Source organism: Lepidochelys kempii, chromosome 2 (assembly GCF_965140285.1).
Source record: "Lepidochelys kempii isolate rLepKem1 chromosome 2, rLepKem1.hap1, whole genome shotgun sequence".
Taxonomy (NCBI): domain Eukaryota; kingdom Metazoa; phylum Chordata; order Testudines; family Cheloniidae; genus Lepidochelys; species Lepidochelys kempii.
This window is the reverse complement of record NC_136381.1, coordinates 49,926,586-49,952,270: the sequence shown is the minus strand read 5'-3', so window position 1 is coordinate 49,952,270 and position 25,685 is coordinate 49,926,586. Positions and strand designations below refer to the sequence as shown.

The 25,685-nt window shown below is 41.3% G+C and overlaps 1 protein-coding gene across 28 annotated transcripts in view; it reads left to right on the top strand.

Moving 5' to 3' along the window:
• Positions 1-25,685, top strand: part of RALYL (RALY RNA binding protein like) — a 614,199-nt gene that overhangs the window by 418,621 nt on the left and 169,893 nt on the right. Inside the window, exon 1 of one of the 28 annotated variants that reach the window (XM_073330707.2) lies at positions 13,199-13,320. The exons of the other annotated variants lie outside the window; for them this stretch is intronic. Coding sequence (XP_073186808.1) covers positions 13,284-13,320 — 37 coding nt within the window. The 5' untranslated portion in view covers positions 13,199-13,283. Of the gene's footprint in view, positions 1-13,198; positions 13,321-25,685 lie in introns of those variants that run through there. 28 annotated transcript variants of the gene reach the window in all.

Sequence of the window (25,685 nt, the reverse complement as noted above, 5' to 3'; positions counted from 1 at the left end):
CTCAGTGTGAGAGCAGAATGAGACCCGGAGTCTCTGAGACCGTCATGGAAGAAAAACCACCTTTTTGTGTTTATTTTTCCTGGAATTGAAATTCTAAATACAGAAGAACCTTGATTAGCCAAACCTCACTTGCTCAAATCTCTGGATTATCAGTGATAACTGATAACAGTATCAGAGCCCCACAGGGTTTTCTAGAAAGTAAGGGTCAGGTTTCCATTCTCCCCTGCTTGAGCAGAGGAAAGGTTCCTTTAAAATGAGTTCATTTTCTCCATAGGAGTTACAGTACATGTCACCCCAGAGAAGCAGGGGCTGAGGCTAGATTTAAAATGGAGAATTCTTCTGATATGTCACTCCCAAAAAGAGCTGACCCCTGCATCCCCCCACTGATGAAAACAGGGAGGGCATAAGGCAGGAGATTACTGATGAGTGGCAGTGAACAAATGTTAGTGATGAGGACTGATGAAAACCCACCTCGTTCCAGTGCACTGAGTCAGGGCAAGTGCTCCGTTTGCTCGGAAAGCAAAGCAGGGGCTGTATCCATGATCACAGTGAGACAATAATAAGCAAGGAAAGGACAACCACTGGTAGCAGCAGAAGCTGTAACTCTCCATTTCCTGCTAGTTCATTTGAATCACTGATGTCGTGACACCATTGAATCAAAGCACGGAGCGGGAGGCATCCTCATCTTCCATCCTCTGGCTTTACACTGCACAGGTCAAATTCAGTTAATGTGCAATTAATATGAGCAGGATCAGGAGTGTGATCAAGGTTTGAGTTAAATGTGCTGCTGCAGGTGTTCTGTGCATGGATGTATGCATTTACCATCCCATCTCTTGAGGCTACTACAGCTGTTTTCTGCAGAGTGGTGGCATTGCTGCTTGCCTTTCTCTCTAAACTCCAGCATATCCACCCTGCAGCCATCTTATTTAACTCAGGAGAGCTATTCATCTGTCAGAAATGCTGGCATTTCAGTTACTGGTATTCTCATTTGTGTGGGAAACATAAATCACCTCATAATCAACACAGAGTAGAGAACAAATGTCAAACAAGTGAAAAATTATATCTATGAGTTCCCAGTGGGTCAGCTCTGGGGAAGAAGGATAATCAGAACTGCAGCAGCAGCTGACATGATGCCATCAAAGAGGAGAGGCTCACCTGTTCTTCCCCTTCCTGTGGATTTGTGGCTACAGACAACAGAACCAATGTCATTCTTGCCGTGCATGACACTGTTCGTCCATGTGCCCTATTAAAATCAGCAAACTGATTCCTTTGACATCTGCTAAGTATTTTCCAAGCACAAACTTTTGAGCAACATTGGATTTTCCTAATTCTTCAAGCTTATGTCTCAGAATTTTCACAGTAAAGCAAACATTCCAAAGACTTATCTAGTTTATTTTAATTTGACATGGGGAGAGGAGGCTGGATTTTGGTTTTGTAAAACAGTGCCTATCTGGTTTTGCAGAAGGAAATGTGGGTTGCTTTGGATCTGAGCTCTTTTCTATCATAATTGTGAATGTTCAGGCAGCTTCTGGCACAAGGTTTTGGCTATGTCTATAAAATAAACCAACCATGTTTCTGGTTTTAAAAGTTCTGCAGGAGACAGGGTTTTTCCTGGTTTGAATCTGGGACCTATTCAGTCTGCACCACCAAAGTTCAGTATAGAAGTCAGATTTCAAAGAAAAGATCTGGCTGTATCCCATTTCTAATTAGAATCTGACAAAGGGAGCTTTTCAAATTGTGACAATGCACCTCTTTTGTCACATCAGGGCTCAGCGTTTCTCCCTCTGGCATTTAAGAGAGGAGGGAGGTCTTGGGGTAAATCAGTCCCTACTCCAGAGGTTTAGTTATTCACATTCGGTTTTTTTTGTTTTTTTTTTACAGGTTAGGCCCTAGGTTGGCCTGAGGGGCTTCTTTAAACAAAAACAAAGTACATTTCCTAACTCCCACTGAATACTGCATTGTCTTATGCTGGCTACCAATCTGCAGCCACTCTCCCTAACTGACTCTGGGCCTGGCTATGCTGGGAACCAAGGCCCTTTCCCCAAATAAGAAATAATTACAAGATTTCCCTTGTAGAGAAAAACATCTCTTTACCAAGGAGAAGCCTTTTCCTTCACTGCATACAACCCTTCTGCAGCTTGCTTTTTTATTCTCTCTCTCTCTCTCATTGGAAGAGGTTTTTTAAAGATCATACGCTGTCATTACTTAAGCTCAGGTGTCCATAATTACTGTGCATAAATAACCTGAGGTAACTTCTTTCAGTTCTTAAGAAAAATGGCTTTAACCATTCTAAGGCTGATATACCTGCCTTCAGCCATCCTTCCAGAACTGTCAGGTGTGACTTTGTCATTTATCCCTTTCCCCTCCACTCCCTTTCAATTGTATGGGGTTGGGCTACTTGGGCTGAGAAATGGTGTACCTTGATAGACCAGTGCTGCCATGTCTGATTCCAATGCTAGGCTGCACTTAGAGGAGGTTTTGGAACAAATTGATTAACTAAAGAGTAATAAGTCACCAGGACCAGATGGTATTCACGCAAGAGTTCTGAAGGAACTCAAATGTGAAATTGTAGAATTACTAACTGTCATCTGTGACCTATCATTTAAATCAGCTTCTGTACCAAATGACTGGAGGATAGCTAATGTGACACCAATTTTTAAAAAGGGCTCCAGAGGTGACCCAGGCAATTAGAGGCCAGTAAGCCTGACTTCAGTACCGGGCAAACTGGTTGAAACTATAGTAAAAAACAAAATTGTCAGACACCTAGATGAACATAATTTGTTGGGGAAGAGTCAACATGGTTTTTATAAAGGGAAATCATGCCTCACGAATCTACTAGAATTCTTTGAGGTGGTCAACAAGCGTGTGTACAAGGGGGATCCAGTGGATATAGTGTATTTAGATTTTCAGAAAGCCTTTGACAAGGTCCCTCACCAAAGGCTCTTAAGCAAAGTAAGCAGTCATGGGATAAGAGGGAAGGTCCTCTCATGGATTGGTAACTGGTTAAAAGATAGGAAACAAAGGGTAGGAATAAATTATCAGTTTTCAGAATGGAGAGAAGTAAATAGTAGTGTCCCCCAGGGTCTCTACCGGGACCAGTCCTATTCAATATATTCATAAATGATCTGAAAAAAGGGGTAAACAGTGAGGTGGCAAAATTGCAGACTATACAAAACTACTCAAGATAGTTAAATTCCCAGGCAGACTGCGAAGAGCTACAAAAGAATCTCTTAAAACTGGGTGTCTGGGCAACAAAATGGCAGATGAAATTCAATGTTGATAAATGCAAATAATGAACATTGGAAAATATAATCCCAACTATACATATAAAACAATGTGGTCTAAATTAGCTGTTACCACTCAAGAAAGAGATCTTGGAGTCATTGTGGATATTTCTCTGAAAACATCCATTCAATGTACAGCGGCAGTCAAAAAATCAAACAAAATATTGGGAATCATTAAGAAAGGGTTAGATAATAAGACATAAAATATCATATTGACTCTGTATAAATCCACGGTACACCGACATCTTGAATACTCTGTGCAGATGTGGTGGCTGCATCTCAAAAAAAGATATATTGGACTTGAAAAAGGTTCAGAAAAGGGCAACAAAAATGATTAGGGGTATAGAACGGCTGCTGTGTAAGGAGAGATTAATAAGACTGGGACTTTTCAGCTTGGAAAAGAGACTAATAAGTGGGAATGTGATAGAGGTCTATAAAATCATGAATGGTGAGCAGAAAGTAAATAAGGCAGTGTTATTTACTCCTTCTCATAACACGAGGCTAGAGGCCACCAAATAAAATTGATAGGCAGCAGATTTAAACAAAAGGAAGTATTTTTTCATACAATGCAGAGTCAAGAAGTTGTTAAAGCCAAGACTATAACAGGGTTCAAAAAAGAACGAGATATATTCATGGAGGATGGTTCATCAATGGCTATTAGCCAGGATGGGCAGGGATGGGGTCCCTAGCCTCTGTTTGCCAGAAGCTGGGAATGGGCAACAGGGGCTGGATCGATCACTTGATGATTACCTATTCTGTTCATTCCCTTTGGAGCACCTGACATGGGCCATTGCTGGAAGACAGGATACTGGGCTAGATGGATCTTTGGTCTGACCTTATGGCCGTTCTTATGTACTTTGTATGGCCCCTGCCATCTGACCAAGAGCTTGATTTCTGCTGTGGGCACCAACACCATTGCCTGATCACCAGCCTGGAATTTCCAAACCCTTGCTTGTGGATTATAATAGGCTTGTAAGACCTTTTGTGCTTTTTCCATGTGTTCATGCACTATTGGAACAACTTGGGATATTCTGTCCCGCATCTGCAACACATATTCAATGACGTTCATTCCTTGATTAGGCTGTTCACCCCCAGTCTTCCTTAGCAATGTCCAGTATGCCAGGGGTGGTGACCATATAACAGTTGAAAGGAGGAAAACCCCAGGGAAGCCTGGATTTTTCCCAATATTAGTGAACATCAGGCAGAGCAGTAAGGGATCCCATTTTTCCCCATCTTGACTCACTGCTTTCTCTATCATGCTCTTCAGCATTCTGTTGAAGCATTCAACCAGGCCACCTGTCTGTGGGCACTAACCTGAGATGCATAGGACCCATATTCAAAGCATCACACAGAGGTCTTTCATCATCTTTGACACAAATGGAGCTCCTGATCTTGTCAATCTCCTTGGGTATTTGTACCTAAGGGAAAATCTGGAGTACTTCCTTCGCTATAGTCTTGGACACTTTCACAGGGATATGGCTTCCCGACACCAAGTAGAATAATTTAGAACAAAAAGCACACACTGTTGACCTCAGACTGACTTCTCCAGTGGACTGACTTCTGACCTCGGACTGACTTCTCCTATCAGGTCCATTTCTGTCTTGTCAAATGAGTCTCTGATAATGGCTATTAAAGGGACCCTTAACTGAGGTTGTGGACTGTGCAATTGGCAGTCAGAGCAGGAGATGCAATAGAATCCAGTCTCCATACATTTTCCCAGCCAAAAGAACCTTTGTAAGAATCTATCTAGTGTTTTGTGGACCCCCAAATGTCCCCCAAACAAATGACTATGGACCAGATTTAATGCTGCCTTTCTATGTCCGTGGAGTACTAGAAGCTGCTCCAGTTCTTGCTCCTAAGCTGGATCAGTCTATGTAAGAGGTCCTTTTTTTTATAACAAAGTAAAGCCCTGGAGCTTTGGTTTTCCCCTCTGCTGGGATCTCATTTATCTTGACTACTACTGTTCTAATATTTCGGTATGGAGAATCAATGGTCTGGTCTTGCATAAAATTCTTAGGAGGGTCCAATATATCCAAACTCAAGGAGATTTATTTCAGTTTTACCCCCAGGGTTTTTCTCTGTGGAACTTTCCCCCACCTCAGGTTTGCCTCACTGCCTGCTGGAGGAGACCAGCCACACAACTTTTGATTCTGGGCCAAGATTTAGGTCCCCAATCTTTTGTCTACCCTCTTTCTCATTTAGTTTTCTGAGATTTACCAGTTGTTGAGCTAATTCAGAGAGAATTAGAGGAGTGCTATTTACTAGAGCCAGGATATTGGTCCCCAGATTACTGGTTTTCCACCAATTCTTTCACCAGGAGTAGATTTCCAAACCCTGGAAGTCTCATCTATGAGCATGGGGAACAGAAGTTTAGGAATTACTCCCACTGTCACCCTTGTGGTGCTTCCCTGAACCTCTATTTTTCGGAAATGGCAGAGTAGTAATTAACTGTCTCATATATGCAGGTTACTCCTGTACATTTAGCTTGAAATGACTGGTTCCACCCTACTAGTTTCACAGACACCAGCATGAGTGCACTTCCTGAGTCTACTAAAGCAATGGTCTCTATACCATACATTTTAACTGCCCGTGTATATATATGTGGAGTCATAGCGACCCCTATGAGGTTGATTATGCCACATAGACACTCACTATTACCCAGATTAAACTATATGCAGTCCTCAGTGTTATGATAGTGAGCTGCTATATGACCTATTTCCCCACAAGCATACCATCTATATGCAGCACTGGTTACTTTCTCCAGACCTGAGGAGCTCTGCGAAGGTCAATAAGCTCGTCCCTTTCACCAACAGAAGTTGGTCCAATTACCTCATCTACCTTTCCTCTGTCAAGAACAAACTTACCAAGAATTTAGTAGGGTTAGCGAAGAGACAGATCTAAGATTAGAAAGAATAAACACAAAATTTTTGGAACACCAAAAACAAACGAAAGAGTTAAGAATAAGTCATTTGCTACTGATTTACAATTTACAGACCTTTCTACCTGCCAAAGCAAAAGTTACAATATTCATTCCATCATAGACTCTACCATCAAGTTTTTATTACGGTGCTTGACAGTTTTCTACCTTGCTGCTAACCATCACAACAGATATGACTGCACTTCAGTTGTACCATATGCACTTTGTGGAGCACTTTGAGATCCCCACAGATGAAAACTGCTACATAAACATGAGAGATTATTATCCGTTGCTTTCATTTTCTTTTATCGGGGCCAAATTTTATCCTCAGTCACACTGGTGCAAATTCTGAACAACAGGGTGTGTGTGGGGATGAGGGTATGTAGATCTCTCTTTAATTCCCTTTACCTCCTTAATGATGCCAAGTTATCAGATGCCAGTAAGTACATGCATTACCTGCTTTCTGCCATTTTGCTTTGCAGCTCTGTCAAGAAGCTCTCCCAGAATTCTCCTGTCTCACCTCCTGTAGTAAGATGTATCTTAGTCCAACACTGAAAGCTAAAATCTAAAGTACACTTTTGGTCAGGTCCCAACAGAGAAGAAAATAGAAGAATCAAAAGCCAGACTGTCTGGGTCAAAATTGATAGGCCTAGGACATGACTAACAAGCTTAGCAATTCTCTTGTGCAATGTTTTTAGGCATAGACGAGAGGAAGTCAATGGATGTTTTGACAGTGAATTCAGCAGAGCTAGGACTTCACCCAGAATTTCCTCAATCGATAGAGTTCTCTCACATTGTGATTAGTGAAATATTAAAGAAAAGAATGGGAAAAGAAAAATGTTAGCGGAATACCACAAGAAACTCTAAAATGTTTTTATTGGAGATATTAACAAAGCATTGAGTGTAATGGAAAGTAGTAAGGAAAGTAAAATTATAGGCATCAATATAGTCTCACATAGGTGGGTTTATATTTTAAGTATTTTTGTTTTCATTGAGCAGAAAATAAGAAAAAAATATTATAGGCCAATATTTTTAGAAAATGGATGTTAGTTATGGTCACCACTTTTGGAAGCCATGTTTATTTACCAAAATAAGGATAAACTTTAGGTACTTCTGTTTGAAAATTCGACCATGATATTTTAAGTTGGATTTGGATTTCTTTGAATAGTTCAGAGATCTACTGTTGATTCATTTGGCTAAAATCATTTGTTTTTAACAACATTTGTGAAACTGTAGTGGTATGCTTGGAGTTTTGTAAACTGTCTTAGGCCCTCTGTGTCTCGTGACAGCACATCATTTTTGCTGATAGCATTCTCTGTCTTCAACTCCTTGATGTCTTTTCATTTGTGATATTAGGATCATTGTCTCAAACCATCAAGGGCTTGATCCTGGAACCCCTTACTCATGTGAGTAATCCCATTGAAGTCAAGGATTATGTTGAAGAAAGGATTACTTATGTGTGAACTCCAAAGCAGAATGCATGTCTACTTCCAAAGCACATAATCACTCCCATTGTGTTGCCTCTCTGGCAGCAATGATCATGTCTCATCTGTCTGGAAAAGTATGATTTTTTGAAGCCAAGTTCTCCTATTAGGAAAATGCCTGAACTTTTGGCAAATATACCATACGTTTAAAATATCATATAGTGCTTCTTCCTCCCTTCCCTAGCTCCATATGATCATCATGTTAGAAGATAGTGAAGAAATTAAGACAAAGCCTCTTATTAAAAATGGAGGTCAATGTGACTATCTACTTAAAGAGCTTTTTCCAAATAGATATCTTTGAAAGCAGCCAACCAGCAGCACAGGAGCCACCAAACAGAGGAGAAAACAGGGGAGTTTGAGTGGTAGTGGCATTGTATTGTATCTTAATGATGAGGTAGACTGTAAATAAATAAGAAGTGAGGGAATGGATAAAACAGAACCTGTTTTGGGTCAAAATCTCTTTAGGTAAGAAAGGTAGCAGAGACTCTACTGGGATAGCACTTGGGGTTTGCTACAGACCCCCCAAGGATCTGATTTGGATATTTGATTTCACTAATATTTTAATGAAATAAATACTACTGGGAATTGTGTGATTATGGGAGACTTTAATTTCCCAGATCTAGAATGAAGGACAAGTGCTACTAATAATGTGGGGTCCAGATATTCTGGAATGGGATAGCTGACAGATTTCTTCACCAAATAGTCACTGAACCAACAAGAGCCGATAGCATTTAAGATTGAGTATTGGTAAGTAGTTAGAACCTGATAGAAGAACTGGTTGTAGAGGACATGGTTCGAGTGATCATGAGCTAATTTAGTTTAAATGAAATGGAAGGATAAACAAAGCTAGGTCTGTAACTAGGGTTCTTGATTTCAAAAGGGCAAATTTTAAAAAATTAAGGGAATTAGTTATGGAAGTGGACTGGACTGAAGAACTCAAGGATCTGAGTGTGGAGGAGGCTTGGAATTACTTTTAGTCCAAGCTGACAAGCAATTTGAAGCCTGCATCCCAAGCAAGGGGGAAAATATCATGGGGAAGAGGTGCAGAACAAACTGGATGAGCAAGCATCTCAAACAAGCTACTAAGAGAAAGCAGAAGTCCTATAAGGAATGGAAGATGGGAAGGATCAACCTCTTGGAGGTCAAACAGCATAGGGAAAAATTGAAAACTGCCAAAAGCCAAGCAGAGTTGGACCTTGCAAAGGAAATTAAAACCAGTACTAAAAGGTTCTATCACTATATAAATAAAAAGAAAACAAGGAAAGAAGAAGTGGGACCACTAAACACTGAGGATGGAGTGGAGTTTAAAGGTAATCTAGACATTGCCCAACACCTAAACAAATACTTGTCCTCAGTTTTTAATAAGGGTAATGAGGCGCTTTGGGTAGTGGTAGGATGGTTGATGGAAATGAGGATATGGAAGTAGAAATTGCCACATCTGAGGTGGAAGTCAAACTCAGACAGCTCAATGGAACCAAATCCTGGGGACCTGGATAATCTCCATCCAATAATATTAAAGAAACTTGCACATGAAATTAAGCCCAATAACAAGGATTTTTAATGAATCTGTAAATTCGGGGGTTGTACCCTATGACTAGAGAATTGCTAATAAGATACATATTTTACAAAAGGGAAAAAAAGTAATCCAGGAAACTAAAGGCCCATTAGTTTGATCTCAGTTGTATGCAAGGTTGTGGACAAATTTTGAAAGTAGTAGTAGTTAAGGACATAGAGGTAAATGGCAAGTGGGATAAAATACAAAATAGTGTTAGAAAAGGTAGATCATTGCAGACCAACCTGATCACTTCCTTTGAGAAGATAACTGACTTTTTTAGACAAAGTAAATGCAGTAGATCTAATTATTAGTTAAATTGGAGAAGTTGGGGATAAATATGAGAATCAAAAGATCGGTAAGGGACTGGTTAAAGGGGAGACTACAGTGGGTCATACTGAAAGGTGAACTGTCAGGCTGGAGGGAGGTTACTGGTGGAGTTCCTCAGAGATCAGTCTTGGGACCAGTCCTATTTAATATTTTCATACATTACCTTGGCTCAAAAAGTGAGTGTATTCTAATAAAATGTGCAGATGACACAGTATTGGGAGGTATTGCCAATATAGAAGAGGACTGGAATATCATACAAGAAGATCTGGAGGACCTTGAAATCTGGAATAATAGAAATGGGATTAAATTTAATAGTGCGAAGTGCAAGGTCATTCACTTAAGGACTAACAACAAGAATTTTTGTTATAAGCTGGGGACATATCAGTTGGAAGCAACACAGGAGGAGAAAGACCTGTGTATATTGGTGGATCACACAATGACTATGAGCTGCCAATGTGAGGTGGCTGTGAAAAGGCTAATGCAATCCTGGGATGCATCAGGCAAGTTATTTCCAGTAGAGAGGAAGTGTTAGTACCATTATACAAGGCACTGGTGCAACCTCATCTAGAATACTGTGTGCAGTTCTGGTCTCCCATGTTTACGAAAGATGAATTCAAACTGAAGCAGCTGCAGAGATAGGCTACTAGGATGGTCAGAGGAATGGAAAACCTACCTTACTAGAGGAGACTCAAGGAGTTTGGCTTGTTTAGCCTAACCAAATGAAGGCTGAGGTGAAATATGATTGTTCTCTAGAAATACATCATAGGGATAAACACCAGGGAAGGAGAGGAGTTATTTAAGTTAACCAATGCTGAGACAAGAACAAATGGCTATAAACTGGCCATTAACACATTTAGACTTGAAATTAGATGTAGGTTTCTAACCATTAGAGAGGAGTGAAGTTCTGGAACAGCCTTCCAAGGGAAGCAGTGGGGGGCAAAAAACCTAACTGGCTTCAAGACTGAACTGGATAAGTTTATATCGGGGATGGTATGATGAAACTGCCTACAATGGCATGTAGCCAATCTGTGAGTGCTAGCAGCAAATATTTCCATTAGCTGGAGATGGGGCACAGATAGGGAGGGCTCTGGGTCACAACAGAGAATTCTTTTCCAGGTGTCTGACTGGTGGCTCTTGTTGACATGCTCAGGGTCCAACTGTTCACCAGGAATTTTCCTGCAGGTCAGATTGACAGAGACCCTGTGGGGTTTTCATCTTCCTCTGCAGCAAAGGGCACAGGTCACTTGCCGGTTTAAGCGAAAGTAAATGGTGGTCTATAACTTGAAGTCTTTAAATCAATAACTCAGCCAGCACTTATAGGTGTATTACATAAGATAAGTGATCTCTCTCCTGCCATCCATCTCCACCCTCTGACAAACAGAGGCTAGAGACACCATTCCTTACCCATCCTGGCTAATAGCCATTAATGGACTTAACCTCCATGAATTTATCCAATTCTCTTTTAAACCCTTTTATAGTCCTAGCCTTCACAACCTCCTCAGACAAGGAGTTCCACAGGTTGACTGTGTGCTGAGTGAAGAAGAACTTCCTTTTATTTGTTTTAAAATAAAACAAATTTGCCCATTTCATCTGGTGGCCCCTAGTTCTTATATTATGGGAACAAGTAAATATCTTTTCCTTATTCACTTTCTCCACACCACTCGTGATTTTATATACCTCTATCATATCCCCCTTTAGTCTCCTCTTTTCCAAGCTGAAAAGTCCTAGTCTCTTTAATCTCTCCTCATATGGGACCCGTTCCAAACCCCTAATCATTTTAGTTGCCCTTCTCTGAACCTTTTCTAATGCCACTATATCTTTTTTTAATGAGGAGACCACATCTGTACACAGTATTCAAGATGTGGGCGTACCATGGATTTATCTAAGGGCAATAAGATGTTCTCCGTCTTATTCTGTATCTTTTTTTTAATGATTCCTAACATCCTGTTTGCTTTTTTGACTGCGCTGCACACTGCGAGGACGTCTTCAGAGAACTATCCACAATGACTCTAAGATCTTTCTCCTGATTCGTTGTAGCTAAATTAGCCCCCATCATATTGTATGTATTGTTGGCGTAATTTTTTTCAATGTGCATTACTTTACATTTATCCACATTAAATTTCATTTGCCATTTTGTTGCCCAATCACTTAATTTGGTGAGATCTTTTTTTGAGGTTCTTCACAATCTGCTTTGGTCTTAACTAACTTGAGCAGTTTATCTGCATCATCTGCAAACTTTGTATCATCTGCAAACTTTGCCACCTCACTGTTTACCCCTTTCTCCAGATAATTTATGAATAAGTTGAATAGGATTGGTCCTAGGACTGACCCTTGGGGAACACCACTAGTTATCCCTCTCCATTCTGAAAATTTACCATCTATTCCTACCCTTTGTTCCCTGTTTTCTAACCAGTTCTCAATCCATGAAAGGATCTTCCCTCTTATCCCATGACAACTTAATTCACAGAAGAGTCTTTGGTGAGGGACCTTGTCAAAGGCTTTCTGGAAATCTAAGTGCATTATGTCCCTAGTCCATGTTTGGTGACCCCTTCAAAGAACTCTAATAGATTAGTAAGACATGATCTCCCTTTACAGAAACCATGTTGACTTTTGCCCAACAATTTGTTTTTCTATGTGTCTGACAATTTTATTCTTTACTATTGTTTCAACTAATTTGCCCGGTACTTACCGGTCTGTAAATGCCAGGATCACCTCTAGAGCCCTTCTTAAATATTGACGTTACATTAGCTATCTTCCAGTCACTGGGTACAGTAGTTGATTTAAAGGACAGGTTACAAACCATAGTTAAGAGTTCCACAATTTCACATTTGAGTTCTTTCAGAATTCTTGGGTGAATGCCATCTGGTCCCGGTGACTTGTTACTGTTAAATTTCTCAATTAATTCCAAAACCTCCTCTAGTGATACTTCAATCTGTGACAATTCCTCAGATTTGTCACCTACAAAAGATGGCTCAGGATGGGGTGAGTGAGGTTCTGTGGTCTGCAATGTGCAGGAGGTCAGAGTAGTTGATCATAATGGTCCGTTCTGGCCTTAAAGTCTATGAGAAAATAATTCAGAAATAAATACCCAAAGCAAGGTGGGATTTTTAGATTCTGATCGTATATATTTGGTTAGCATAGTAACTCTTACAAAACTTATTTGTATTCATGAAGGGCCCAGTTTTGTAGTCCATATTCCTAAAGCAAAAATTTTTTTGTTTTGCTGAGTCAGCAATTGAAGTTTGGGTGTATAATATTTCTAATGCCTTTACATACATATTTTGCAGCCTCTCAATGAAAAGTTAGTTTTTAATTATGCATACAGGTACTTATGCAAGATATTTTCCATGTACCTCTCCTATTTCACAGAATCTTTCTTGTCAAACTATTAAATCACAAATTACTGCATTCTTAATGCAGCATGGCTTAGTATGACCCCTTACCCTGTATGGATTGTATTTGAAGTTCCCTAATGTTAGGGAAAATAAAGGAAGAAATTCATTTGCTCTCTAGGGTTCATGTTAGAGAAAATAGTTTGAGCCAGTAGCATCTCCCCGGGATTTTACAAAAATGGTATTACCCTGGCTTTCACTGAGACATTGCTGGTTACCTTCTGTCAGTGAGCAACTGTCTCACTGCAAAGCAGAAGCACAATCTCCTTTCTTTTGTGTCTGTGTTCAAGGCAGTTACTTCTTAGAGGGTGGAATTTCTTCACAATGACTATGTACAAGAGCAAACGCAGAAACCAAAGATGTAAGTAAAACCTGAACTCTTTTTTTTTTTATATATATATATCTGACCATTGAGGGGAGAGGAAAAAACCCTCCAATGTTATTGAAAACTATATATTACTTTTTCCCACAGTAGTTAAATAACACCAGAACAGCAAGAGTGGTATTTGCCACTCTTTAGGCTACAGTATCTATTTGTTAAGTGGATGAAGGATCTTAAAAATTAAAAAATTAGCTCTCTTGTTACTATGGAAACCCTCAGTAAGTGACTGCTTTATAAAATCAACAAAGAGAGATTAAATGTAAGTTGAGTCTAGCCCCAGTGTCCTTTATTCAGGGCACAATGATTCGATAGTTATATCCTTCACCTTGACAGGGTTAGCACATTCTCACCTTGTGAAAATTCTTTTTGTAGATTTGGGAGGTTAGAGGTGCTAAACTTCAAAAGTAGTCATTTTCCACAATTACAGTTCTGTGGGAAGAAGCTACTGTAGTTTAAACGACACATACTATTGGCGGAGTCATAAGTAATATGTTTAAAAGTAAAAATATTCTGAATTCTCATCAGCATGCTAAAGGCCAAATTTTCCACTTCCAAGAGCCTGTTTGGTGTCTTAAAATATGGCATTAGCTAAGCAATTTTAGTAACAATATTAGACACCTTTGCATAATGTTCTGGAGGAGTCGAGCCAAATCAAAATGTGATGTCATGGGTCAGGCTGTAAAGTATGTACTACTGAAAGTACAAGTAAAGTGAGACAAAAAAATAGGTGGGGAGGTAGTTTGGGGCTTGGGAGGGAGATATTCCATTTAGAAAACCTGTGTGGAGGGAGTGTAGGAAAAGCAGCAACCAAAATTAAAGCAAATATGGAGGCTGTTCTAACAGGAGCATTGTTACTCTTAAGCGTTTAGGGCTCTTTCCTGTTTTTCCACTGAATGCCGGTTTTTGGCTCTCAGAGATGAAGCTCTGTATGGGTCTTGCGTAGTTTTTCTTGTATCCCATAGCCAAAGTGATACACTGCATGTAAAAAAAGTTTCAGTGAGACACCTGTCTGTGGCTTCTAAAACCTCTGACATAGAGATCCATCTCCCCCTTTTCACATTCACATGAAAAGACCCACCTTAAACGTTGTCCTGGTAACTTCACAAGCAACAAAATAGATAACCCACTGTGTATAACTGAATTTGGTTTACTGCAACCATAACATAGTTTCCGGATTCTTTTCTCTCTTATTTAGTGTGCCAGTTAAACACAAATATGTTTATCACAAGATCAGAAGCACTTTCATGCAAATGCAAAGCCTCCAAATATGTCAGATGAACCTTGGCATTTTACAACACTGTACGAATGGCAACATAGGATTATTTTTTAACAAAATGAATCTTTTCATTCATTCAGCTCTCCCTTCTTCGTAGCTTGAACAGGTATATATTCTATGACAAATTTTTAAAAAGTAGATGATTACATTAAAGGAAGAAAAGTAGTGGATGCAAGGAACAGAATGAGTGTCTGACAAATCTCTTTTCTTTGACATTGTTTAATTTTTGCTGTGGAACAGCAATGATGGTTTCAGTTTAGTTATTATGTAAAGACTGGTGCAAACTCCAACAGTAACAGGTGAGAAGTCCTTCTGTTGCCAAAGTTATTGTCTTGTGTTCCCTTGTGCTCCTGTTTAATTTCAGTGCACATGTGAATGTATCGGTGTGAGTGGCCAAGTTTTCATTTTTCTATGGGCACAGTCAAAAATAGGGAGGTAGTTTAGGGACGGGGAGGAAAATATTCCAAGGTATTCATGGAAACATTGTATGAGACCCAAGAAAGGATATTTTTATCAAGTGTAGTCAGATTTGTTTTCGATGAAGGAAAGTCTGATTTACCAATAGGAGGAAATTTTGAATTGCAAATGAGAGGAATCAGAAGTATAATTACAACGATGGCTGTTGGAATGATTTTGCTGAAAAACTAAAGTAATAGTTGGTTTGTAATTTTAATAAATGCTAATAAACTGCTGTTATAACTGTTTCCATTATGCCAAACATCTGCTTTATTACAGCAGGCAATTTTTAATACCTTATATTTAATTAGAATCTGCAAAATGTCAATATAAAATCTTAGCAGAGATACTGTGTGTGTGTGTGTGTGTGTGTGTGTGTGTGTGTGTGTGTGTGTGTGTGTGTGTGTGTGTGTGTGTGTGTGTGTGTGTAATTTGGGAGATTTTCTGATACTTTCCCTAATCTTACAACTCAAAAGCTATTTGAAGGTTACAATGCATATAAATAATTGTTTTGAAATATCACAGGGGGATATCAGTACTAACTAGTTTACATAGGACATTTAATCCTTGACTTCTCCTATCAGTTTTTCTTGGAGAACACTTTCAAGCAAGCAAAACACAGATGTTATTCTTGAAGCCAATTTTGGTAGCACTAAAAAGACAGTAATGAGATGTATTAGAGAGTCTATTCTGAGCATAAATTGGAAAAAACTGTTGGCATTTTCTTATGAAAATGTTTTGAACATCTGGCACAAAAGGCAAGTGAGCTTTGGGGCTTTCTTATTCATTAATTCCGGCTTCTCTGTCTGCTAAATGGTGCACATAATTTTCAGCATTGCTTTGTCAAAAGCTTCTGAAAGTACGAAAAAGAGTGCAATCATACAAAAATTGTTTGCTACAAACAATTTGAGAGCACTCTTATTCAGAAAGGGAGACAGAAAAATGGAGCCATTTGCAAGGTGCAGCTGTTTTACCTCTGGCACTTGTCTATAACTCTACTTTTAAGCTTATTTGTACTTCATTTTGGATGCAGCATTTGTTTACTTAATTCTAATCCACCCAACAGTATGACATTCTGTATTAGGGTAGCTTTTGTTGTTGAATTTTGTTACATCAGACTTTTGGAAACAACCCTGTTGAGATCAAATGAAAAATCACAGTATATTATCTTAATTCTGGATTTTACTCTGACTGCATAAAATGACATAGTTTATGCAATTGTAAGAGTGAATGTCTGAGACACAACGTAACAGAATGAAACTGTTTATAATTTTGTGAATTACACATTCTGTGCATTTCATAAGTAGATTACAACTAATGGGAATTAGACAAAATACTACTGTAAACTAGTAACATAATTTCACTAAATATCAAAATTTGGTAATATGTGCATGTATGATATATATGTATACATGTTTAGTGTGCATTAACTGCACCACACTAAGGATACTGAATAACTACTGGGTTAGATTCACACTTTCTCACTTGTGTTGCCTGGATGACTGAGTATATTGATGTATCTGACCCATTATACTACATACTCCTGCAGGAATTCTGTGGCACTGCACAATGCAGAACTTAATGCAGGAATTAACGTGCATGCGGAATTTCCTTTCCCACACAGAAATGGACTGCAGTGGTGGTAGCTGCCACTAGGGGCCACTGGACTCTGCAGAGCCCAGCTCACACATAGAAGACACTGCTGCGGAGAGGGAGAGGGAGCTAGAGGGTTCCTGGCAGCCGCAGTTCCCAGCATGCCCTGACGGAAGGAGAGGGTGGTGCACAGGAAACTTCATTCAAGACTGTTGCTTCCTCTAGATCCCTGGGCTCGGGGGGGAGGGGGAGAAAGAGCATGCAGGTATCTGGGCCAAGGGTGCCCCGCAGCTGGGCCCTGAGGAGGAGGAGGTGTTGGTATCTGGGCCAGGAGGGCCCCATGGCTGGGCTTGGTCAGGGGGGAAGACATGCTGCAGGTATCTGGCTGGTGGGGTGGCCCGCAGTTGGGCTCGGGGAAGTGGGAGTTTGGGTGTATTGGCTTTGGGGGGTACACATGTGGGCTCTGGGGGAGAGGGGTTGTGGGTGTCTGGCCCCTGGCTGCGCTCTGGAGGGAGGGGGCAGAGAAACAATAACTGGGTTGTCATAGGGGTTTCTTTAACTCTACTCCCAGGGGCATTTTTATGTTTGTCTGAATTGTTACAGACATACTAGCTGACTGGTATTTTGAAATAAACTACCAAAATAATTGAAACTGGTGTGACTATGTAGAGTTATTTTGACAAATAAAATTTGCAGAATTTTAAAATATTATACACAGAATTTAATTTTTTGGTACAGAATGCCCCCAGGAGTAACTATAAACACCGAAATGTTGGTAACCATTTCTCCATCTAAGATAAGTGCTTTGGGGGACAGAGATTAAATCTTAGACTAGCCTCCTCTGAAGCTGCTGTTAATGATGGGAATGGTCTTTGTGGACCTACTCTCATATTGCTTGGGGAGATGCAGGATTTCTTCTTGAAGACTCTGATGCTCGGAGTCTGTGGATAGTGGTCAGATTGACTGTCGCAGGGATAAAGACGGCTGTCTCCTTAGACAGTGCTGTTCATCGGGAGTTAAGATATACCTTAGTTATAACCTACCCAAACTTTAAGGATTGTGCAGTTTGAGGTCAGGGACTTATCTGTTGCCTTCTTCAGTTTTATTTTCTTTGTCCTTGGAATGTCCATCACAAATGGCAATGTCAACGTGAGAGTCTATAGCAGGCTGTGATGGGGCGCATGCCAGGCACTGGCGCTGGTAGGGTAAAAACCAGCTTAGGGAGGCTGAGCAGCAGGCAGCCAAAGGAGTGGCTGCAGGGGAAACAGCCAATTAGGGTGGTGGCTGCAGACAGTTAGGGCGGCCGCTGGATCAGCCAATCAGGGCCCAGCTGGCCCATATAAAAGGAAGCTGCAGACAAGAGCAAGTAAGTCTGCTGCAGGGAGCCCTAGGGAGAAGACTGGCTTCCGAGAGGGCTCCTGGTGGGCTGCCAGGACTTACATGTTTGAGGCCCAGGGAAGAGGACAAAGGAGCTGGAGGCAGGAGCAGAAGGAACAGAGCCTGCATGGAATTGGCCCAGAGAATAGAGACAGTGAGCTGGAAGGATGAGGCAGCAGGAAGCTGCTGTTTGCAGGGTCCCTGGGCTGGGGTCCAGAGTAGTGGATGGGTCTGGGCCACCCCCACTAGTTGCTGAAGGAGCGGCCCAGCTGTGGACTGCCAAGCTTAGGGGGTCTTTCATGCAGGTCTCAGTTCATGTGGACTTGCTGCGAGGAGTGTTGGAGAAGTCTCCCGGAAGGGGGGGAAACCGGATGGTGACATGGCTGGAGGGCTGTGCCATGAAGCTGATGCCAAGAGGAAGGAGCCATAATGGGTCTGCAGGCAGAGGTGAGGATGGGAGAGATATCACCACCTGAGGGCTCACTCAATGTAGCTAATTCCTGAAATGCCCAGCAGGGGGTGCCAGTGAATGACCCCATGACACAGGCAAAGTCCAAAAAGTTGGTTTGAAATATTAGAAATATATCCACTTATTCAGTTCATAACAGCAACCTTGGATACCAGGCAGTTTCAGGGGATGAATGACAAAAGCTCAAAGTCAGTAAGAGTCATCTGACTGATTTAAATGAGCTTGGAATTGGGTCCCAACTGAACTAATACCTTTTGCCAGCAGACCTGTTATTGTTATAATTAGAGTTATGTGATAAGCAGTAATTAATATTCATGATTAATACTAATATAATCTGTGTTGTGTTTTCATGAGCTCACTGTACATATCACCTGTTAGTGCCTAAAGCTTTGTACAAGATTCAAACAATTTCCCAGACTCTCTTGTCTTTGTTCAAGGTCCTTGTTCTTTGACAGTTGCAGAGTGAGAGGTCTTCCCTTCCTGGATATTATCTACGTACTGTATGGACTGTCATCCATAATGGTAAAATCAGAATGATGAAGCTGAGCCTACAGATGAATTGCTGATGTGAGAAGATTGCTGAGAGGCTGACAGGAAATATCCATGATACCAGTTGACTTTACTGGGAAAAACAAACAGTGTCCAACCTTATGCATGTCTCCATTTTAACTGAAGGCCTTTCCAGGTGGCCTGATCCTGTAGGGGAATAATTGAACAAGTGACAGGCAAAGAAAAGATTATCTATCTTGTGTCATACCTGATTAGTAGGGCTGTCAATTAATCGCAGTTAACTCACGTGATTAACTAAAAAAAATTGTAATTAATAACTGTTTTAATCGCACTGTTAAACAATAGAATACCAATTGAAATGTATTAAATAGTTGGATGTTTTTCTACATTTTCAAATATGTTGATTTCAATTACAGCACAGAATACAAAGTGTATAATACTCACCTTATATTTGGTTACAAATATTTGCACTGTAAAAATGACAAAAGAAATAGTATTTTTCAGTTCACCTCGTACTAATACTGTAGGGCAATCTCTTTATCATGAAAGCGCAACTTACAAATGTAGATTATGTTACATAACTGCACTCCATAACAAAACAATGCAAAACTTTAAAGCTTACAAGTCCACTCAGTCCTACTTCTTGTTCAGCCAATCGCTAAGACAAACAAATTTGTTCATATTTACGGGAGATAATGTGGCCCACTTCTTATTTAGAAAGTAAGAACAGGTATTCGCATGGCACTTTTGTAGCCAGCATTGAAAGGTATTTATGTGCCAGATGCACTAGAGATTCATATGCCTCTTTATGCTTCGGCCACCATTCCAGAGGACATGCCTCCATGCTGATGATTCTTGTTAAAAAATATTAAATATCTGGCTGAACTCCTCGGAGGAGAATTGTATGTCTCCTGCTCTATGGTTTTACCCACATTCTGCCATTTCATGTTATAGCTGTCTCGGATGATGTCAGGGTTTCCTCCCGACTTTGAACTCTAGGGTACAGATGTGGGGACCTGCATGAAAGACCCCCTAATCTTATTTCTAGCAGCTTAGGTTAAAAACTTCCCCAAAGCACAAATTCCCTTCCTTGTCCTTGGACGGTATTGCTGCCGCCACTAAGTGATTGAGACAAATTCAGGGAAGGGTCACTTGGAGCCCTATCCCCCCAAAATATCCCCCAAGCCTCTTCACCCCCTTTCCTGGGGAGGCTTGAGAATAATATACCAACCAATTGCCTTTAATATAAGTACATACCAGATCCTTTATCTTTAGGACACTGAAAATCAATCAGGTTCTTAAAAACTTTATAAAGAAAAAAGTAAAAGAATCACACCTGGAAAATCAGGATGAAAGGTAACTTTACAAGGTAAATAAAAAGATTTAAAACAGAGGATTCCCCAAAACAGGAATGAAATTACCTCTTAGAATAGGGAAAATTCACAAGCTAAAACAAAAGATAATCTAATGCACTTCCTTGCCCTTACTTACAATTTCTCTAATTTTAGATGGATCATTTCAGGTATATTTTCAGGAGATATGTTACCTGCCTGGTCTCTCTCCATCCAGTGAGGGCACAAACAAAGAGAGCACAAACAACCTCCCCCTCCTCCCCCTGCAGATTTGAAAGTATCTTCTTTCCTTATTGGTCCTTTTGGTCAGGTGCCAACCAGGGTATTTGAGTTTCTTAACCCCTTACAGGTAAAGATTCAGTACAGCTACTCAGGAGGGATTTTATGCTACCCTTAGCTGTATGTTTATGACAGATGATGACCCAGCACATGTTGTTCATTTTAAGAACACTTTCACTGCAGATTTGACAAAACACAAAGAAAGTTCCGATATCTGATAGCTACAGCACTCGACCCAAGGTTTAAGAATCTGAAGTGCATTCCAAAATCTGAGAGGGATGAGGTGTGGAGCATATTTTCAGAAGCCTTAAAAGAGCAACACTCTGATGTGGAAACTATAGAACCTGAACCACCAAAAAGGAAAATCAGCCTTCTTTTGGTGGAATCAGAGTCATATGATGAAAATGAACATGCATCGGTCCACACTGCTTTGGATTATTATCAAGCAGAATCTGTCAGCATGGATGCATGTCCTCTGGAATGGTGGCTGAAGCATGAAGGGACATGAATCTTTAGCACATTTGGCACATATATATCTTGTGATGACAGCTACAACAATGCCAGGAGAACACCTGTTCTCACTTTCAGGTGACATTGTAAACAAGAAGCGGGCAGCATTATTTCCTGCAAAAATATATTCATACATATTTTTAAAAAAAACTTGTTTGTCTGAGTGATTGGCTGAACAAGAAGTAGGACGGAGTGGACTTACAGGCTCTAGTTTTACATTGATTTTTGAATGCAAGTTTTTTTGTACATGATTCTATATTTGTAAGTTCAACTTTCATGATAAAGAGATTACACTGCAGTACTTTTATGAGGCGAATTGAAAAATACTATTTTTACATTGAAAATATTTGTAATAAAAATATAAACTGAGCACCATACACTTTGTATTCTGTGTTGTAATTGAAAGCAACATATTTGAAAATGTACAAAACACCCAAAAATATTTAATAGTATTCTATTATTGTTTAACAGCGTGATTAATTGTGATGTTTTTAATCACACAATTAATCACTATTATTTTTTTAATCACTTGACAGCCCTACTAATTAGGACTGATTTTTTGGAAGGTTCTGATTTGTTTAACGCCTGCAGACTTTTGTTTGTAATTGAACCTTATGAGGAAGGAAAAAAAAAACTTAGATTTCTCTCTGTTCTTCTGTTTGTTCTGGCCTCAGGGCACATGCTCTACCTCTTCCATGATACCTGTCAAATTCATTTTGTCTGACTTTGCCTTTGGGCCCCAGGTTCCATTGTCCAGTTGTGGAATTACATCCATGCAGGGGAAGTAGACTTACTGCAGAGTTTTGAGTAATACAAATTATCTAGTATATCACCTCATTACCTGCTGCAATATAAAATGCTGACGTAACAAAAGACCATCGTATTGATGGCTTAGTCTAGATTATGATTTAAAGGTGTGTTGGTAGCACGTGCTAACTAATATGTGTATTTGCTGTCCACTGCCAAGTATCCTTGTCTTCCTGGGGAGAGAAGAAATTCTCATGCTGATAACACGCGCTGACAGGTTACGTAAACTTCCCCTTCGAATGCACAGCGTGTTCCAGTGCTACCAATACTTTGTCCTGTAGCATGTCACCCTCTGTATTCACGCGCTGCTGTCCTGCTGCCCCTCTTGTTCACCCCAAATCAGCTGCCTCCCCCATTTATACACTTTTACGGCTAGCATGGTCTCTTCTGTCAACCAGCCTGGTGCCTTGTTATACCTTAGTGGTGTTCTCGTCTATCCTCCCCGTGGAAGGAAAAGGCCTGGGTAGGGACCGTCGAATCGTGGAAGTCAACGAATGGCTACGCAGGTGGTGTCGGAGAGAAGGCTTTGGATTCTTTGACCATGGGATGGTGTTCCATGAAGGAGGAGTGCTGGGCAGAGACGGGCTCCATCTTACGAAGAGAGGGAAGAGCATCTTTGCCAGCAGGCTGGCTAACCTAGTGAGGAGGGCTTTAAACTAGGTTCACCGGGGGAAGGAGACCAAAGCCCTGAGGTAAGTGGGAAAGCGGGATACCGGGAGGAAGCTCAGGCAGGAATGTCTGTGAGGGGAGGGCTCCTGCCTCATACTGAGAATGAGGGGCAATCAACAGGTTATCTCAAGTGCTTATATACAAATGCACAAAGCCTTGGAAACAAGCAGGGAGAACTGGAGGTCCTGGTGATGTCAAGGAACTATGACGTGATTGGAATAACAGAGACTTGGTGGGATAACTCACATGACTGGAGTACTGTCATGGATGGTTATAAACTGTTCAGGAAGGACAGGCAGGGCAGAAAAGGTGGGGGAGTAGCACTGTATGTAAGGGAGCAGTATGACTGCTCAGAGCTCCGGTACGAAACTGTAGAAAAACCTGAGTGTCTCTGGATTAAGTTTAGAAGTGTGTGCAACAAGAGTGATGTAGTGGTGGGAGTCTGCTATAGACCACCGGACCAGGGGGATGAGGTAGATGAGGCTTTCTTCCGGCAGCTCACAGAAGCTACTAGATCGCATGCCCTGATTCTCATGGGTGACTTTAATTTTCCTGATATCTGCTGGGAGAGCAATACAGCGGTGCATAGACAATCCAGGAAGTTTTTGGAAAGCGTAGGGGACAATTTCCTGGCGCAACTGCTGGAGGAACCAACTAGGGGGGGCGCTTTTCTTGACCTGCTGCTCACAAACCAGGTAGAATTAGTGGGGGAAGCAAAAGTGGATGGGAATCTGGGAGGCAGTGACCATGAGTTGGTTGAGTTCAGGATCCTGACGCAGGGAAGGAAGGTAAGCAGCAGGATACGGACCCTGGACTTCAGGAAAGCAGACTTCGACTCCCTCAGGGAACGGATGGCCAGGATCCCCTGGGGGACTAACTTGAAGGGGAAAGGAGTCCAGGAGAGCTGGCTGTATTTCAAGGAATCCCTGTTGAGGTTACAGGGACAAACCATCCCAATGAGTCGAAAGAATAGTAAATATGGCAGGCGACCAGCTTGGCTTAATGGTGAAATCCTAGCGGATCTTAAACATAAAAAAGAAGCTTACAAGAAGTGTAAGGTTGGACATATGACCAGGGAAGAGTATAAAAATATTGCTCGGGCATGTAGGAATGATATCAGGAGGGCCAAATCGCACCTGGAGCTGCAGCTAGCGAGAGATGTCAAGAGTAACAAGAAGGGTTTCTTCAGGTATGTTGGCAACAAGAAGAAAGCCAAGGAAAGTGTGGGCCCCTTACTGAATGAGGGAGGCAACCTAGTGACAGAGGATGTGGAAAAAGCTAATGTACTCAATGCTTTTTTTGCCTCTGTCTTCACGAACAAGGTCAGCTCCCAGACTGCTGCGCTGGGCATCACAAAATGGGGAAGAGATGGCCAGTCCTCAGTGGAGATAGAGGTGGTTAGGGACTATTTAGAAAAGCTGGACGTGCACAAGTCCATGGGGCCGGACGAGTTGCATCCGAGAGTGCTGAAGGAATTGGCGGCTGTGATTGCAGAGCCATTGGCCATTATCTTTGAAAACTCGTGGCGAACGGGGGAAGTCCCGGATGACTGGAAAAAGGCTAATGTAGTGCCCATCTTTAAAAAAGGGAAGAAGGAGGATCCTGGGAACTACAGGCCAGTCAGCCTCACCTCAGTCCCTGGAAAAATCATGGAGCAGGTCCTCAAAGAATCAATCCTGATGCACTTGCATGAGAGGAAAGTGATCAGGAACAGCCAGCATGGATTCACCAAGGGAAGGTCATGCCTGACTAATCTAATCGCCTTTTATGATGAGATTACTGGTTCTGTGGATGAAGGGAAAGCAGTGGATGTATTGTTTCTTGACTTTAGCAAAGCTTTTGACACGGTCTCCCACAGTATTCTTGTCAGCAAGTTAAGGAAGTATGGGCTGGATGAATGCACTATAAGGTGGGTAGAAAGCTGGCTAGATTGTCGGGCTCAACGGGTAGTGATCAATGGCTCCATGTCTATTTGGCAGCCGGTGTCAAGTGGAGTGCCCCAAGGGTCGGTCCTGGGGCCGGTTTTGTTCAATATCTTCATAAATGATCTGGAGGATGGTATGGATTGCACTCTCAGCAAATTTGCGGATGATACTAAACTGGGAGGAGTGGTAGATACGCTGGAGGGGAGGGATAGGATACAGAAGGACCTAGACAAATTGGAGGATTGGGCCAAAAGAAATCTGATGAGGTTCAATAAGGATAAGTGCAGGGTCCTGCACTTAGGATGGAAGAATCCAATGCACAGCTACAGACTAGGGACCGAATGGCTAGGCAGCAGTTCTGCGGAAAAGGACCTAGGGGTGACAGTGGACGAGAAGCTGGATATGAGTCAGCAGTGTGCCCTTGTTGCCAAGAAGGCCAATGGCATTTTGGGATGTATAAGTAGAGGCATAGCGAGCAGATCGAGGGATGTGATCGTTCCCCTCTATTCGACATTGGTGAGGCCTCATCTGGAGTACTGTGTCCAGTTTTGGGCCCCACACTACAAGAAGGATGTGGATAAATTGGAGAGAGTCCAGTGAAGGGCAACAAAAATGATTAGGGGTCTAGAACACATGACTTATGAGGAGAGGCTGAGGGAGCTGGGATTGTTTAGTCTGCAGAAGAGAAGAATGAGGGGGGATTTGATAGCTGCTTTCAACTACCTGAAAGGGGGTTCCAAAGAGGATGGCTCTAGACTGTTCTCAATGGTAGCAGATGACAGAACGAGGAGTAATGGTCTCAAGTTGCAGTGGGGGAGGTTTAGATTGGATATTAGGAAAAACTTTTTCACTAAGAGGGTGGTGAAACACTGGAATGCGTTACCTAGGGAGGTGGTAGAATCTCCTTCCTTAGAGGTTTTTAAGGTCAGGCTTGACAAAGCCCTGGTTGGGATGATTTAACTGGGAATTGGTCCTGCTTCGAGCAGGGGGTTGGACTAGATGACCTTCAGGGGTCCCTTCCAACCCTGATATTCTATGATTCTATGATTCTATGATTCTTTGTGTGATCGGATCTTGGCTACTTCCATCTCTTCTTTGTCTCTCAGGGTGATTGCAGCACC